The 18,757-nt window shown below is 39.7% G+C and overlaps 1 protein-coding gene across 3 annotated transcripts in view; it reads left to right on the forward strand.

Moving 5' to 3' along the window:
- IGSF3 (immunoglobulin superfamily member 3) overlaps positions 1-18,757 on the forward strand; it is a 152,419-nt gene that overhangs the window by 78,905 nt on the left and 54,757 nt on the right. For 2 of the 3 annotated variants that reach the window (XM_042459749.1, XM_042459751.1), the window contains exons 4-5: positions 15,705-16,115; positions 18,714-18,734. In XM_042459749.1, coding sequence (XP_042315683.1) covers positions 15,705-16,115; positions 18,714-18,734 — 432 coding nt within the window. The remainder of the gene's footprint in view (positions 1-15,704; positions 16,116-18,713; positions 18,735-18,757) is intronic. The other variant, XM_042459750.1, reaches the window with a different exon arrangement.

The following is an 18,757-nucleotide window of genomic DNA, read 5'->3' on the forward strand; positions in this document are numbered from 1 at the left end:
AATAATAATAATAATAATAATAATAATAATAATAATAATAATAATAATAAATATCTGTTGAAGACTTGCACTGCCATTACGAATTTAATAGTGATATAGAAGACTAGTGTTACTCTTGGTGTGTGCAACAGATGAAGAATGAGCTTCGTTTGGCAATAAGGTTGTAGTATGTGAAGAAATTATTGCTTATATCAGAGCTTGGAAAAGTTACTTTTCTGGAATCATTCTAGCTGGGGGAATTCTGGAAAATGTATTACAAAAAACAACATTTCCAAGCTACAGGTTCGATTTAGTTTATTTAATTTTTTTGATTTGTTTGGTAGAATGCCCCAATTAACCTAACAAGATATTTCTTTTTTAAAATAATAGCAGTAGTGGTTTAATTTATAAAAATTGCATAGAATTTGCATAAACGTCAATTTCACATATACTGTAGGAGGAAACACACTTTAAAGCTTTAGATAAGATTACAGTAGGAGATGCAATCTAGATTCTTGAAAGAAAATGAATGTTTTGTTTCAGAACTGTTTCTAAGTCTTATGCAAATATAATATATTAATTAATTAATCGATTAATATATATGCATTATATCAAGTTAGATTTCTTTAGCTGAGAGACACCATTATTTAGAGTGGTATTATGGCTTTTCGGATCAGACTATCATAAGATGAAATTACTTTCTGATACCAGTTTCAGAAACTGCCTGGAAAATGGAGCAGATCTGTGAACAACAGATATGGTAAAACAACAGGATAACAGGAGAACTGCCCCATGAACACAGTCACTTCAAGAAGTAACTACTGTATCTAGTCCTAGACTTGACGGATGGCACTGAACCGTAATGTGTCTCTGAGCTGTAGATACTGAGTTAGTTGGCAATTTAATGCTTCCAGTATGGCAAACTTTACCAGCACCTTGTACATACAGTAAAAACATACGCAGTTTGCAAGTGCATCTAACTGCCTGATTTTAAACATTTGCTAATAAACCATAAGGATTTTTGTTGTCTCTCTCTCTCTCTCTCTCTCTCTATATATATATATATATATATATATACATACATACATACATATATATATATATATATATATATATATATCTTTTTGCACTTCCTAGTTCTTTTTGTATGAAGGTAAGTATTGGTAAAAAGCCAGAACTCCAACTGTTTGCATTTATTTTCTCATTAAACGTGCTTAGCAGGAGCCCTTGGGCTCTTGGCAGTTTGCCACTGTGATCACTGAGTGTCCCCATCAGAGATAATTGTCATGACTCCAGAGGAAGTGTTGCTATTATGTGATCTCGTCTAGGCAGATGCATACTGTTCATGGACACTATAAAGAATGTGAATGCTGGTTGTAAATTCTTGCTTTTAAATAACAAATAACAACTTTGTAGTTTAAAGGATATGATAGCCTTTCGGTTAAACATGGCTCCTTTCCATGGAGTTTGTGATAAAGATTTATGTTCCGCTAAAATAGTGTGACATAGTGGTTTAAGCATTGGACTATGGCTCTGGTGACTAGGGTTCAATTTCCGCCTGGCCATGAAATCCACTGGGTGACCTTGGACAAATCACATTCTCCCAGCATGAGGGGAAGACAATAGCAAACCTCCTCTGAACAAAGCTTGCAAAAAAAAATGATTTTAGGGTCGCCATAAGTTGTAAATGACTTGAAAGCACACAGCGCACACATACAACACAAAATGATTTTATGAATGACCTGATTCAGCAGTTAGTCTCAACTAGACTAGACCTATTGAATCAGTGGAACTTAAATAAGTGTTGACTTACTTAATTCCCGTTGATTCAGTGAGACTATTCTAGTTGTGTTGAGATGGTAATTAGATTGAGACTCGTAATAGATTACAGGTTGTATTCAGGGTGAATTAGTTGCCCACTTAAGTGATACTCTTTACTCCATACTTTAGTAGCCTTGACTTTCCAATAGAGTAGTCACCATATATCTACTTATTAAAGGTATTTTTTATTTGGGGAGAAATATCTCCCTGGGCTTTATGCCTGTGCTTACCCTATAGTGCTCACCTGGGCCTCATTCCCAGTTACCTCTTGATTCGCTTCCTGCACTGATTCCTGAAACCGGTTCAGCAAACAGCATGGTTCCCACTATATTTGCACCAGTTTCAAGAATCGTTGCAGGAAGTGACAGCCGCGGCTTTCCTGCCATCTCTCCCTTTGTCCTTCCTGGTCCTACCGGGGGAGAGGAGAGGCTGAGGCGGAAAGAGAAAGGCAGGCCAGGAGGATGGAGGACTGAGCATGAAAGTATGGCCAGGAAAGCTGCTGCCAGTGGGAACCAAGGCAGATTCGAATCCAATTAGATTCTGCTTGGTTCCTACTTGGGCTGAATCAATTTATTTCCAAATTAATTGATTCAGCCCAAAAAACACCCCATTTTACCAGCGTCTTTTTGACATGGGTTAAAGGGGTAAAAATCTGTAAAAGCCATGCCCCCCCTTTCCAAATCGCTTCAGGAATTCGAATTAAGTGGGAACATCGTGGTTTGAACTGGATCGAGATCCGGTTTCAACCATAGTAGGAAAAAACCCCTGGTCTTGTAGGAGCACTACTGGCTTTGCATGTGCTGCTGGTGATGCTGCCCTGGTTTTTTTTTCCAAAAAGGGGCCTATCCCATAGTGCTGTGACATTTTTGCAGCATCAGACTATAATACAGGCTTGTAAATGCTGGGTACAGTGAGTTTAATTTTCTTAAATGAGCATGTGGATCAGGTACAGTGAATGGCTAATGGATTGTAACATCACATGAGAGGGAGCAAAGGCCTTGAGTCAGAAAGCTGACCTAATTTCCTCTCTGAAAAGAAATATTCAGAAAATTATTCCTCCTCCCTTTCCCTCAGTCATTTGACTACATCCAGTTGCTTTGACAGATTTCTTTTAACCTGATCATTTGACACAATCAGTAAACCACAAACAACAACGGAATTGTAATTGGAAGATTTACAGCAGTGAATCTCTTCTGTTGCAGCAACCATTTTTCATTTTTATTCCTTGTTAGAAAGTTAGTAAACAACAGAGAATCTTGCTGTCATACAGAAGGGCAATAGAAGGTTGCAGTAAAACTATAAAATGTTAAGCTGTTTGCAAAACTTTATGAGTTATGAGTTCGTTGATAAAGGGATTGAAGGTGATGCCATAGTAGCTCTACCTCAGATCTAAAATAGTTACTAATGACTACAAAATATATTGTCCTGCTCTTGAACCACATATTATATATTTGTGCTATACAAAATTGGCTTAGTCATTCAGATAATGAACTGAAAGTTTTATGCTTTCTTTAACAGGAAGGCACACTTGTCACTGTTCTTTCATAACTGGTTTGGTTTTAAGAGGCTTGATAAGAAAGATAAAGTGTCATGATGCCATTTAAAAGCACAAGGCAAGGAGCTAATTCCAAGCTTGTTTAGTTAGTAGACCTGTTTCTTCACTTTAATTTCTGAAGCATTTGTAGGAATTTAAGATGCCAGTTATCCGACTGTGGATTTATAGGGCAATCCTAGAGACAGATGGTAGTGTATCTGTGCTCAAATTAGATGCAGCCCATTTGTTTAGTGCCAGGTGAGCTCCAGCCATATTCCAAACAAGGCTCTGCGCAAATGCGTGTATTTAAAGAACAAAAGAGGTGCAAGGGTGAGGGAGCTCAACCCCCCCCCCCCCCACTGTCTCTTCATTCCCTCCTCACTTGCCTCCTCCTCTTCTTCGTCTTGTAGTATCAGGTCAGAACCAGCTGGCAAGAGAAAAATAAAGTGAGACTGTTAAACTGTAGGGAGGGTAGAAACAGAAAGGGGGAAGGCTTTTAGAACTCCTTGCCTAGGTTATCTCTGGCTATTAAAAACTGGAATACAGAACTCCTGCTATGTATCTTTTTTAATATTTACAGAAAGAGAGAGAGAGAGAGAGAGAGAGAGAGAGAGAGAGGAATTAAACAAATAGATCTACCACATACTTTAATTTTGGGAGAGACCATCACAGTAGGAACGTTGGTACTTACCCCTGATACGTTCATTTCCAGCAGATAAGGTCTCATCTATGTTTGACCACTGCAGCTCAGTTTTCTAACCTCACAGAGCAGAACTCACAAATCTTAAAATATACTTTAAAATCTCCACATGGCTGAACCATTTTTGCTGCTGGCCCAGAAAGCAAATGACAAAACCTTAAACCACTGGTACTCAAACTTTTTACCCTTAGGGACCCCCTCCCCTTACATCTTGCTGTGAATGTCACCCGCCCTGTCCCCCGACGTACTATATGAATAAACATATTTTGTTTATTTAATGTGCATATTTTCATTCATATATTCATATATTTTCATATTCTAACATTTTATGATATAATAACATCATTCAAATTAGAATAGTTTTATTTCAGTAAATTCAATATTTAACTCGACATATGTATAAATTTCTCATTAAAAAGTTTGGGAAGAGGAGGAACAGTAGTCTTGTCGTCCCGGTCCCCCTCCCCCCGGGGTCATGCCAGTTTGAGAACTGCTGGCTTAAACATATGGTTCAGGCTTTTGGCATGTTACTGTACCTATATCAATCTCATTCAAATATTCTGTCATTAAAAGCTTCATAAATAAGCTACATTCTCCCTCAAGGATTACTGGGAAAGTTGGAGAAAGAAATACCAGTTGAGAATTTTGGTTTCTTTATGGAGCTGTTCCCTTGATTCCTCAGAAGAAGCTACAACAGTAAACACGTTGGTTGAGAATGGAAACCTACCTTGGAAATCTACCTAGTTAGTAAAAGGCATGCACCATAATTAAAGCATTGTAATCACTGAGGGATCTCTTGCATCACAAGCAAAAGCAACCAGTGTTTTTTCCCCTGACCCCAATCCATATTGGTTCTTTCCCCTCACTGACTCTACAGGTATTTAAAGCATGTTCAACGTCTAGATTAAAAAGTGAATGTTATATATACAATTAAATATTTTGTACAAGAATTTTATAGTAACTCAACTCCAGAAGGAGCTTCCAAGTCATTTATAATTCATTGCACCACAAGAATGTGAGGTTAATGAGAATATGTGTTAATTACCTTTAACAAGTTGCTTTTTCCTAATCTGTAGTGGCTCTTTGGGAAATTCTTTTAAATCGGTCCTCTTAACAGAGAAACTAATTTTTCAGTACCACTGTGTTCCATGTGGGTTTAAGTAGACTGAGGATGGACAAAAGTATATCTTGCACACTGCATCTGGCCATTTTTGTGGCCCCCAGGGATCAAATAAGTTTTTGGCCCTAAATGCCCTCTAGGGGATGAGGGAACATTTTCACCACTCTTTGGGCTCCTTGGGTGGTTTATGTCCAGGAGAGAGGCTTTTATTTTAGACATGAAGTGACTTCTGGGTCCCTTCCTCTTCACTTAAAATGCCCCCCCCCAAGTGAAATTACTCATGTATCCTAGAGGGTATTTGTGGCAGGGGGTGAATTGAGGAGATGCAGCCCACCAGGTCTCCTGGGGGCATCTGCAATTGCCCACCCCTATGTTGATGTATACGCAAGGTGTGCTTTCTGATCAATCTGTTCTTGAACTGTGAATATTAAGACCAGTTCATTGTGACTCATCTGGGTTTGGATCTGGTCTTGTTTTCAGGTATGTGTGCTTTTCACTAAAAATGCTTCCTTCTTGATCTCCTCTAGTTTCTGTAATTCTCAAATAGCAAAAAAGGGGCAGGGTAGGCCATCCTGTCTTGTCGTTTGATCCCACGTTCCTTTTGTAGATATCATTACTTTTCATAATCAGCTTCACTGCAGGAGGCATTTTGGTGTGGGAAAGAACGTTAATCACTGCCATGGTGTTAACTATTAGGGTGAACTAATGGAGTCTGTAAAGTGGAAATAGTAAACAATCTTCACAGAATAAGAAGTAAAATAGTAGCTTCCTATTCAAACAGTTATATATGTATGTATGTACCATATTTTCCAGTGTATAAGACGACCCCCAACTTTTTGAATAAAAATATAGAGTTTAGGATATACTCACCATATAAGGCTAGCCTCTTCCTCAGAAGCCGGCAGCCAGCCGGGCACGTGCTCGCCGGCTTCAAGAGGCCTCCAGAGGCCCCTTAGAAGTCTGTGCAAGGCTGCCGGCTTCCCAGGCCTCCGGAGGCCCCTTAGAAGCCTGTGCGGGGCTGCCGGCTTCCCAGGCCTCCAGAGGCCTGAGAAGCTGGCGGCTGAGCGCGCATGCCGGGCCACCGAGTTCTCTTGTTGCCAGGCTTAACACGGCGTATAAAACGACCCCCAACTTTTGACCCAATTTTAGAGGGTGAAAAAGTCGTCTTATACACCGGAAAATACGGTATGTGTGTGTGTTTCTTCCCTAAATATATAACAAGTCCTGTTCATTTCTGGTTACTTCTAGATAGACAGAGTGTTAAGTCATGGATGGCAACTCTGGCCCTCCAAAGGGGACTGCAGTTTTCATCATTTTTTGCCAGTAGTGGGAATTGTAGCCAAAAATTGCTGAAAACTTATACTTATGTTCTCATGATTGCTGGGATTCATCATGATCCCTGAAAACAGATTAGGTTTGGAAAAAAAAAAAACAAGACATACAAACAAAAATAACTTATCTAGGTAGGAGTGCAAGCAGATTCTTTCTATATGCTCTCTCTCTTTTTTTACAATCTGTGCAAAAAATCAGGGTTTAACTATGTTCAACAAGTTGTGCCATTTTTTCCTCCTTACAGTTTTCTTTGCTTTAAGTTGTATTTGCTTTGCTTCATTATAGAGCCTCTACTTTTACGCTGCCTAGTGGTATCCTATAATATTGCAGGAGCTGTCAAAACATCCTTAAAGTGGGGTCTGGTTTTACTCAAACAGCATGACCCATCACCCTCCCTTTGCCTTGTCTCCACAAAACTACTAATCCTTCTTTCACCTAATCAGACTGAAAATAGCAGCAGCATCTGTATTTTCAGCTTTCCTTAATATGTCAAGTGTTAAAGTGCTGTCTGGTTTAGCTCTTTTGAAGCTCCTGGTTAAAGTGGGCTTCCAATCTGTTCTGCTCTCCTTTTTCTGTCTCTCTTCTCATAGAAAGCCTGCAGGCTGCCTAGACCACTCCTTTGCTTGTGGTTCATAAGCTCATCTCACCTTCCACTACTGTTGCTGCCCAGTAACCTGAACTCTACCTAGAAGCCAAGATAACTGAACTGAGACTGTTGTACTTCAGACATATCATGGGAAGATATGACTAATTAAAAAAGACAGTAATTTGTGGTAAGATAGACAGCAATAAGAAAAGAGAAATTACAGGTGGATAGATCAAGCAAGGAAGCCGCAACCCTGAGTTTACAAGATCTCAGTTGGACAGTTGATAACAGGTTATTATTACCCAAAAAGGTGAGGGACTGGGGGTCCCCAACAACTGTGTCAGTTTCTCTTTTTAATGTTTGGGGAATTTGCTTAACTCAAAGAAACTACTGAGAAGCTGGATAACCTGAGGATCATATACCAGTACTATCTGAGAAGAACCCCACTTTTGGGTGAATAAGAATATTTTTACTTAGAAATATGCAAGAGTGCAATCAATACACAATAGTAATTCAAATAGACACATCATTCAATGCTAACCAAAGAGGAGATGTGAAAATTGGACAGTAGTAATTTAATTTAATTGGATAGTACTAATTCCGTTTCTAAACCGAAGAACCAGCATTGTCCGAGGACTGCTCATGTGGACAGCATTACTACACTGAACTCTGATACCTTCCCGCTGAGAACTGGTACCTATCTATCTACTTGAATTTGTATGCTTTCAAACTGCTAGTTAGGCAGAAGCTGGGACTAGTGACAGGAGCTCACTCCATCATGCAGGAGCTCTAAGCCACTGCATCCCTTTTAGGGGTCTAGAGAGGGTAATATTTACCTGTCCTGGACAGGACACCATAGAAAGAGGGATGTGGCTGAGACAGAGTCTGAGGGTGACACATTGAATGGAAGAATCTCTCTGTGCCCATAGTGTACAACTGTATGAGCAGATTGGGGGTCAACTGTGTGCAAGGAGGCTAGGTTTGAAACTGATACTTACAACAGATCCTATCCTTGAGAGGTGCTAGTTGCTATCTTTTAATGCAACTGAGATCTCAGGGAATCAACAATGGGATTCCAGAACAAGTGATGGCTTTAATTTTAGAGTAACAAAACCAGCAAATGCATTTAGGACGGATGGGTAGATAGGAAAATTGGCTGGAAACATGAAAGGGTTAGGTAGGAAATGTTTACTTATTTGGTTTTGCCTTTATCTGTCATATTTGGAAAGACTGGTGGGGGATGACAAAGCAATCAGCAGATTAGCTTTTGTCTTGGTATTTGTCTTGGTTTTTTGTACATCTTTGGGTCTATGGCCCTGTGCAGACCGACCATTAAGGTCGGCCTGGGGGCAGAGTCGGGGTTTGGCATCCACATTACGGACGGCCTGACTCTGCCCCCAGGGCGCTGTGATGTTGTGCATCGCTCCACATGGCATGCAGTGTCACGGCGCTTCTCTGGCATTGTGCCCATATGAGGCAGCACCAAAGCTGCGGCGCTGCGGCTATCACACCCTTTTCTTTTTGCACCCTGGAAAGGCCAGATCGGGGCCATGGCATGCAGTTGCCGTGGCTTCGGTCTGCCGCAGCTGAAGGCAGCTACAGGTGACCTCTTAGGGGCGGTCTGCACATCTACTTAGTGTCCTTTTCATGGAAAATTCACTTGGTGTTCCAAAGGTTTTAAGAACATACCTGGATCCAGATATGAAAATATGGAATGGCCAAATATAATGCGTGGTATGGCAGGTATACTAGCACAATATTGGAAGTCTCTCATTCATAAGATCACCATAACTTGAAGTGGACTTGATGGCAATTAACAACAACAAGAAATTTATTTAGTGTTTTTGTGCCTGCAAGGTTTACCAAAAGTGACGTGTGTGACGTGTAATGAAGAGATAAAAACATTCCTGAGGGGGGGAAAATAAACATTTAAAAACATTTTAAAGATGAGTTGTAAAAATAAGGCTTCTTTAACTTTGAAAGACTAATTATTGTAACATCTTTGGGAACTGCAACATAAATGCAAGACTCCTACAGAGGATGGATCTGCAGCTGCTGGTGTCACCACTGAAGGTACTTGCCCCTTTGAGAGAACCACTTTGGGAGTTCTGAATACACTTTTGGGAGTTCTGAGTTCTGCAGACTTGAATTCATTTAGTGTAGCTGATAGTCAACATGGTGTAGTGATTTGAGTGTTGGACTACAACTATGGAGACCAGAGTTCAAATTCCCATTTGGTCATGGGAGTCCACTGGGTGGACTTGGGCAAGTCATACTCTCTCGGGCTCAAAAGATGACAAAGGCAAAACACCTCTGAACAAATCTTGCCAACAAAACCATGTGATAGATTTGTCTTAGGTTGCAAATAACTTGCAAACAACTTGTTGGAAACACCGTAAGTTGGAAACAATTTGAAGGCTCAAAGCAGCAACAAGCTACCTTATCTCTGGGCTGTAGTCTCCTTATTTCATGGTTTATTCTATGTTCATCAGTTAGAGTATTGTTTTCCTTTTGATAGAAGACTGAGGGGCTCAACAGACTGCCCCTTTCCTAGCTGGATCGGGGCCACGGCAACCTCACGCCATGGCCCCGATCCATCCTTTCGAGGGTGCCATAGCCGTGACGGCACAGCTATGTGGCACTCCTTTGGCACCGCGTCATCTGAATCCAGCACCAGAGGCATACCATGATGTCATGCACTGTGTGGAGCAGTGCACAGCATCAGGCACCCTGGGGGGTGGAGTCGAGCATGTGTTGTGAAGACGCTACATCCTAATTCTGCCCCCATGCAGGCCTTTCAGGCCAGTCAGTAAAGGACCTGAAATCTCTCTATTATTTATGTGATCGTCTCCAGTATTCATCATCTCCCTGCCCTCTGGAATACTGTCTCCCTCCCCCTTGTAATTCAGTTTAAAGCCCTCATGGTAAGATTTGAATGACTCCTAACAAACACAGTCGGCCCTCTCCTTATGCAGGGGATCCATTCCGGATCCTGCTGCGTAAGGCGAATTCCGCCTATGCTCAAGCCCCATTGGAAACAATGGGGCTCGTGCACGGCGGCGCGGCGGGGTGCCCCAGGCATGCACCCCATTCAGTTATCCTTTATCTGATAACGTCTATTCATCGGGTCTCTTCCAACTGTACGATTCTATGATTCTATGGTACCGTGCTGGACCATGGATGAATCTACTCTGTAGAAATAATGTAGTTTGACACCATTTTAAGTTAATTTTACAAGGCTATTAGCCTTCTCTGCCAAAGAATTCTGGTGCCTCACAGAACAACAAATCCCAAGATTCTGTAGGATGGAGCCATGACAGTTTAAGTGGTGCCAAACTGCATTATTTCTAAGTGTAGATGCACCCTACCTCTCTTGAAATAGTGGAGCCATTATTCTGTAGTGTTTTCAGTCTTTAAGTGACAGGTTCTGAAAGTGTGTTCTTGGATTCCTGTTCAGTGCTATAGGTATTGTCTTATCAGGCCCTTTGTCACTCCTGTTTTAGCTCACATGTTAATTACATGAAATGGTGCAGAATGTTGTACATACGGATACAGTGCCATCAAAATGCCGATGACACAACTCTATTTTTCTTTTTTATCTAAATCCAAGGAAATGGTTTTAGCTCTAAACCAGTGTCATGAGTTACAATTCTAAATCATGAGTTACAATTCTAGCATCAGTTGGATGAAGGTAAACAATTAGGAACCTAATGCAGAAAAAATAGAGATGCTCCTTGCCAGCCTGAAGCCAGATAAGGATGATCCTACCTAGGCTGAGTGAGGTTACACTACCCCTGAAGAAGCAGGTTTGCTATCCTGGTATTTTCCTAGAGGCATCACTGATCCTGGATCCCAAGGTTTGGGTAGGGGCTGGGAGACCTTTTGCACAATTAAAGCTAGTGCACTAACTGTACCTATTCTTGGAGATGTCTGATGCGGCTATGGTGACACCTGTCTTAATTTCATCCCTTTTGAAATACTGTAATACATGAAATACATGGCGGCTACCTTGCAAATCACAGCTGGGTCAGAATGTTGCAGCCAGATTGATAACCAGGGAACATGTAAATACCCATTTACATGAGCTCCACTGGCTACCAGTCTGTTTCTGGAAATTATCTTGACTGTTACTCATAAAGCTACATTACTCAGATCCAAGTTATCTGAATCACACCATGTAAGTCTGTCCATGCTTTAGGTTCAGGAGAAGAGGCCTTTCACTATATCTCTGAAGATGACAGAGGAGGATATTCTTCGGGGATATTCCTAGACTATGGAGTGTCCTTCCCAAGGTTGATTGGGCTAGCCTCCTCCCTGCTGTCCTTCAGCCAGTAGCCAAAGTCCTTTTTCTTTTAACAGTCTTTCAGTAACTAACAAGATTTCAATGGATTCTGAAGTTGTGTAATGACCATTTCAAATTGATGTGTAATTTAGTATTTATAATTCAATGTTCTTTAATTGAGATTATGTTGTAGGCATACACCTTTGGAGAAAGATTGCAAAAAATAAGTAAATAAATAAGGTGCTGAATCTGTCTTTATAGACGCAGCAAGCCATTGTGTCTAAAGTAGCTATTTAGGCCAGGAAATGTCTCTTGGGACAGAGAGAACCACTTATTTGTTTTCACAAAACCATTTTCTGTTCTTGTACAGTATCATATGAGAGATCAGTAAATAATACCATATGTTTCTACATAGACCTTCCATCAGACTTGATTGATTGCTCCCCAATCCCTCCTTTAAGTTGGAAGAAAGTCCCATGGCTTAAGGGCAGACAAGATGTAATCTGCTTTTGAAATTATTCATAGTTGGTTTTAAAGGAGAATTTTTAAATATGTGAAAATCATGGGTAAAGCACAGTTGTTCTAGTTGCATTTATTAATAAACTAGATGGGGGAAGTTGGCACACATGGCATATCCATCAAAAGTGCAGTTCAGAAAGAAGTACAAGAAGCAGAGAATACCAAATACGCTGTATTCCAGATGAAATTATATATATATATATATATATATATATATATATATATATATATATTCATACACGAGTAATGTTTGCTAAATGATCCATGAATACAAAATACTATATTTTCTGGCATATAAGACTACTTTTTAAACCAGGAAAATCTCAAAAGTCAGGGGTCGTCTTATATGCTGGGTGTCGTCTTATAGGGCAGGTGCTGAAACTTCTGAGCTGGACTGGAGAATCTGCGGTCGCCGCATACGGTGGAGGGAGCTCAAAAACGGCCATGGCCACATCTCCACCATATGTGGCAACCGTATGAAAGCAGCAAGGGTGACACTGTACAAGTAGGGTAGAAGAAAAGGATTCGTGGAAAGAAGTGACTTAATGCTGTCCTGATGACGAGGTGAAGGGGCACCTTACCAGGAAGGTGTAAGTGAAGGGCGGAGCAAGCTGCAGGTGTCCGGGATGCTCGGGGTATGGAAAATAGAGCTGTGTTTGCACTACCGCTCTGATAGTCTTGGAGACAGTGAGGGATGAGCAGGCAGGGAGAGCTGACCAGTCCAAGCAGGCTTTGTATAGAACATGTTTTCCTTCTAAGTACCTGCATGTCGTAAGCATTAGAATTAAAATTACCATATTGAAATCAAATCTGATGTTTTTTAAATTTTTATTTGGTGTGCATTGGAAGAGGGTCTTATACAACAAGTATATCCCAAACCCTATATTTTAACTGGAAAAGTTGGGGGTTGTCTTATATGCCCAGTCGTCTTATACGCCGGAAAATATGGTATGTAATATTTTCCTTGACCACTCCTGGATGTTTTTTGACCTGGATTTCTTATCTCCCAAGATACAGAGAGGGAAGGTGTCAGGAAAACTGTTTCTGTAAAACGAACTTTTAATTCGTTTCAGTCCATCCTTACTCCCTGGTAGTCCACACAGTAAAAATGGAATGTGTTATGTTGCATAGGCCTTAGCTCTCGAGTTATGCTGCGAATATGTGGCTGTCATAGAAGAGAGGTACACTGTGTTTATTGGGAGAGTTGCTCTTTCTGATGCAATCTTTGGTTGATAGGTACAAGTGATTGTCTGCCAAATGCAAGTTGAAATAGTTGATGTGCAGAACATAAAACTTTTCCATTCATGACTTCATGTTAATACAGACCTTATCTTCCCTAGTGAGCCTTTGACACCTTTCTGTCCTTTCTCAACAAGCTTACAACCCCCTTTATGCATTTTATATAAAAATCTTGCATTGTACCAATTATTTTTCTCAGTGTTGCACATTTTCATGTTATTGGAGAAGTCTGTAACTCTGACATTCCACAACCTTTTCTCTTTTTTAAAAAAGTCATCTCTCTGCCCCGCCCCCTTCCCATAGGAGTATATGCGTCCCAGAAGAGTTTGAAATGATTTTATACAGTGAAGAACAAGCACTTCTTGATGCTGCTAGCAAAACTAATCCTAAGGCTTCTGGGTTTGCTTTGGAGCTGATTCTGCTTAAGCCACACCCACAGTCCATTGCTCACTTGCTCATTATCTGTGTGAATACACAGATACAATAAACCACAGTAAATGCTAAACTAAATATTGAACAGCATGCAGAGGTAGTGTTCAGGTTCAGCTGTTAAAACAGAAATAAAACATGATGGTCACCTGCTGAGTTCTTTAAGTCCTGAGCTGTATGCATCATTACCTGCATGCTTTGAAAACAAAGGAAAGCCATGAAGTTGAAGCAATGGTAGTTGCATGAAGTAGGTCTAGTTTTACTGAACAAGTGGCAAAATAACAAGTGCCCAATAAAAAGTTGTCCATTGTTCTTTGTGCCCCACCTAATACATCTTGTTATATGATGTTCTGCTCTGTGTATAAGAGGGGCAAGTGAAGCATCCTGATTAGCTGATTGAAATTAATTTCTTACCTAGTGTAGGACTGAATGGATATATCAGTGGAGAGTTCTTTGTTCCTTTCTTTTACCTTATCATTTCCATTTGGAGTAGATACTCAGTCTAAAGGTAGGAGTGGAAAGGACTGTGGAATTTATTTTTCATTCACTACAATAGTGGTACATCCGGAAGATGTTGGACTGCCACTGACATCAGCCCTGCTCACCATAGCCAATTGCAGGGAATGATCCAAACTGCAGTCTGACATCATCTGGAGGACAATGTGCTCATCATTCCTACACTACATGAATATGTAAGTTATTGGTCTGTCTAGATTTTGCCTCTATTTTTAAGTGCTTTCCTAATGTTAGGCACATTTAGTGATGCCTTTGTTTCCTCTCCAGTGGAAACAAATGGCAGATGGAAGCCTTACTATGGGAAATAGATATTGCAGAGCTGGTGTGGCAAATGAGTTATTGGCAATAGATATTTTGGGATGAGATGGAGAATATAAGTCTGAAACGGCACATTTCACTGCCATTGTATTTACTCCCAGCATTATATATACATTTTATGAAACAATACATTTTTTGTTTTCCTGCTCATGAAAAAATAATAGTGAAAACTTGCCCTCCCCATATCTCTGACCATCTTTTGCTATAGGAGTAAATCACTGTTCATATTCAGCACTGACATATTCAGCAATATGTGTATAGTCCTTTAATAAATTTTCAAGGCTTTAATTTTATAAATTGTTGGTCTTTTAAGTTGTTTATATATTTCATATTTCTACTTTTTATTGATGTTTTTACATTGTGATAATATGTATTTAGTATTGGAAGCCACCTTGAGCCTCATTATTGGAGAGGAAAGGCAGGACTTAAATTAATAAAATAAAAATAAATAAATGCTTGAAACTGTTCTCTCTCTCTCTCTCTCTCTCTCTCTCTCACACACACACACACACACACACACACACACACCAGGCATTAGATTTGTTTGCTAAGGAATATCAGCTGGGTAGTGTATGAGAAATTAGCAGAGACTACAAAGTCCCTGCATGCAAACCACAGCATCTGCAAAGGTGCTTACATACTGCTTCTAAAGACAGTTGCTTAATTTGCAGAAGTATGTGTTTACTGCTGTAGTTGCTGTTCTCGCAATATATGCTTTTCCTATGAGTGTTGACACCTTGGTTTTGCTTGTGGGCATTGGTAAATTATAGAAGGACATAACCTTTTTTATTATTTTTTTAAAGGAGAAATTCAATCTGATGCCTTTTGGGGATAAAGATTAAAGAAACAAAGCAAAATTCTAGCTAAGAAAATGTAAATGTCAAAAACTTGGGAAGATGGTGTGAAGAAACAAAAAATAAAGTTTAATTGTCTGAAGGAAATCTCTAAGAAATAGTGGAATCTGTCAGTTGTACAGTATCAAAGTAATCTATACAGTGTAGGGCATACTTGCCCAACCTGACTCCCCCCCCCCCCCCCCCGTCCGATGTTTTGGACTGTCACCTTCAGCCAGCATGGCAAATAATTACAGTCTTCCCCATTACTAGAATGCAGAAGGCAAGTTTAGGCTTCTAAGAGTGAGGTAAGCTGTCAGGAGATGTGGGTAATGGCAAGTGCTGGATAATACTATTGGAGAAGCTGGTTTCAAGTTTAAAAGTGACTTGATACCTTTTTTTTTTTTTTTTTTGGCTCTACTCAGAGGTTGCCTTTAACAACAGTAGCACCATTGTTACTCTCTTTTCTTTTGTTCAACTTTCTTCTCTCTTACAGTTATTCCTGACTCCCTGAGAGTGACTTCAGAAGCCCAGACTCTGAACAAAGTACAGCATGACTCTCTGGAGTTGAAGTGTGAGGTATCTAAAAATACTGCACAGCATAGCCACATTTCTATTGCCTGGTACCGAAAGAAAGGAGATGAGCCAGCTGTGGAGGTGATCTCCCTCAGTCGTGATTTTGTGCTGCGTGCAGGAAGTGACTACACTCAACGACATGCCAGTGGAGATATCCGCTTGGATAAAATAGGCGAGACCCTGTCCAAGCTTACAATCTACAATCTGCAGTCTTCCGATGGGGGCGAGTTTTACTGTGAAGCAGCTGAGTGGATTCAGGACCCTGACGATACTTGGTATGCAATGACCCGCAAGCGCTCAGAGGGCACCATGGTCTATGTGGAAGGAACTGGTTAGTATGACAAGCTTTCTTTTTTTCAACTTTCACAGATTTAATATTCTCTGTGGCTTTGCTTATTTTTGTGGAGAGGGGGACAAAGAAGAAAGTGTCAAAGTTATCTCTAACACTGATTATCATGGGGTTAGGATTCAAAGACATACTGTAGCTGTGTTAGTCTGGAATATCAGTATGCAAAAGGATCTTGGAGCACCTTTGAAACTGTGCAAAAGAAGTTGTCGCATAAGCTTTCATAAATGGTTATCATGGCAAGTTTTTCTGCAATAAAACTTCTCTCTCCATTGCAAAATTCATCTGAGGCCTTAACTGTTTGTAGAATTTCAATAATTAGGCCACTTGGCTTGAGTTTATTCAGCCATATTTATATGTGGCTATTCATCCTTCTTCCTTGGAAAGGTATTTGCAAATCTGTTGATGAGAGCCTTTTTGTATGAGTAAAAAAACAATGGGATAACCATCAGTCCACCTACTGGCCCTCTATCCCAATGGCTAATAAGGCATTTCACCCCCTTCTTTATCCCCAAGTGTACAGTCCACTCTCCATATCCACAGATCTTTGTATCTATGGATTCAGCTAGCCACAGCTTGAAAATATTCAAGAAAAAAAAATTCAAATAAGCAAATCTTGATTTTCTTTTACTATGCCATTGTTTTTAATGGGACTAGAGCATCCATGGATTTTGGTATCCACAGGAGGTCCTGGAACCAAGCCCCAGCGGATATCAGGTGCCACCGTACTTGGTTACAGTGAGGAAAAAAATCCAAAATAACTGCTGTAAGCACAAACATCTGTGGGTACATAGGCACAAATGGAGTACATAGTCTAAAATTATTTTTTTAAGGACATATTTTGATTGGTTATTTCAACTGTATCATTTCAACACTATTGGTCTCCACAGTCCTGTCTTTTTAAATTCCCTTTCTTCTTCCCTTTCTCATTTTGCTTCCATTCTTTCATTTGTTTGCTTTCACTTATCCTTACATTCTGTCTGTGTCTGGTCTGCCACTAGCTTTCTCTTTTCCCCTATTAACTTGGAATTCAGGCTCTTCTCTGATGCTTACTTTCAAAAGGAATTGATAATGAGACACTCCATTTGTACATTATTTTTCTTCCTAAATATTGTTAGAAGTCTTTCAGAGCCTTTTGTAAAGTTATTACAGAGTGCTGTCAGCAGTGGTTTAACAGTTTTGTTCCCAAAGGACATGTATGTGGTTACTAATACCCTAGATGGGCATGACCTACACAAACTACTCCTCAGCCTGGTGCATCCAGATGTGTTGGACTAGAATTCCAAAAATCCAAACAAAAAGTACTTGATGGGCACACAGCTGCAATATAGATAAATAAAGTAAGAACCGTATAAACAGAATGTAACTAGTATGGGATGTGGTAGCTCAATGGTTAAGATGCTGACTCTGATGATTGCAAGGTCGGCAGTTTGAGACCCAAGCACAGCGAGATGGAGTGAGATCCCATCACTAGTTCCATTTTTCTTGTATTTGTGCTCATCTTGGTTATCTTTCAATTAATAGTATTTGTACCAGTGTGATTTAATTTTGTCACTATATTCACTCCATGTTTAGCAACTGGTTTTTTTTTTAAATTGTAGGATTTCTTGTACATTTGTATACAATATGCTACACTCATTACATTTACAATCCACGGTGTCTTACTTTATTTATCCATATTGCAATTGTCTACCCCTAAAGCACATTCTGATTAATTGTTTTTTGTTTTTTGTTTTTTGTTTTTTGGTTTTTTTTGGGCTGGTGTCCTATAGTGTATGTAAACTATAATTTCCACCATCCCCATAGACTGGCTGGTCTGGCTTGGGTGATGGGAGTTGTAGTCTTAACATATTTGAATACCACCAGAGGCTGACCTAGATATTTTAGGTGCCAATTACTGTAAAAATGAAAATAAAAGTGAAAAGTAACTTGTTTAAAAAGCCACTGATATATTTAGAATAGTCATGAGTTGAATCATCGCAGAATAAAATTCTGTTGACACTAAAATAGTTATGTGAGATTGCTGTTTGAGAACTTTTGGTTGTACTGGAGTTTAAAAATCAAATGTAATTTATTGGGGGAAGAATCTAATGGAAATAACTAATTTGGCAGTACAAGTGTACAAACTCTGAGGAAGTATGAATCTGGTTTTGGATGGGTAAAGGAATATATTTAAAGGCTGAATCATATGTTCTAACAATTACAAAAGGTATCCTTTTAATCCTACAGGATGTTTAAAATAAGTATAACTCATTTTTTTTCTTTTGAAATTAAAAGTAAATATTTGGACGAGATGCAGTGTAAGAATTGAACATGTTTGTGTATGTATTTTTGTCCCTGCAACAGATCATAGCTTCTGGGTATGGTGGCTGGAGTGGGATTTTCCAGTTAATAAAGCATTATTTTATGACTTGCTGCTCAGTTAGCATTTAAATACATTGAACATTTAATGCCCTATTTTTCCTAAAATTAAGGTTGCATCAATTACTTTTAGTGGCTTACTAATAAGTGTTCCGCCTTGTTTTGTTTTGTCTTATGTTGTTTCCCTTTTTGAATGGTGCTGTCCTCTTTTTGGCATTTCAGTTATTACTCACTCTAGTTTTGGTAGGATTTACTGGGATTTGTAT

The sequence above is a fragment of the Sceloporus undulatus genome, chromosome 3, assembly GCF_019175285.1.
Source record: "Sceloporus undulatus isolate JIND9_A2432 ecotype Alabama chromosome 3, SceUnd_v1.1, whole genome shotgun sequence".
Classification (NCBI taxonomy): domain Eukaryota; kingdom Metazoa; phylum Chordata; class Lepidosauria; order Squamata; family Phrynosomatidae; genus Sceloporus; species Sceloporus undulatus.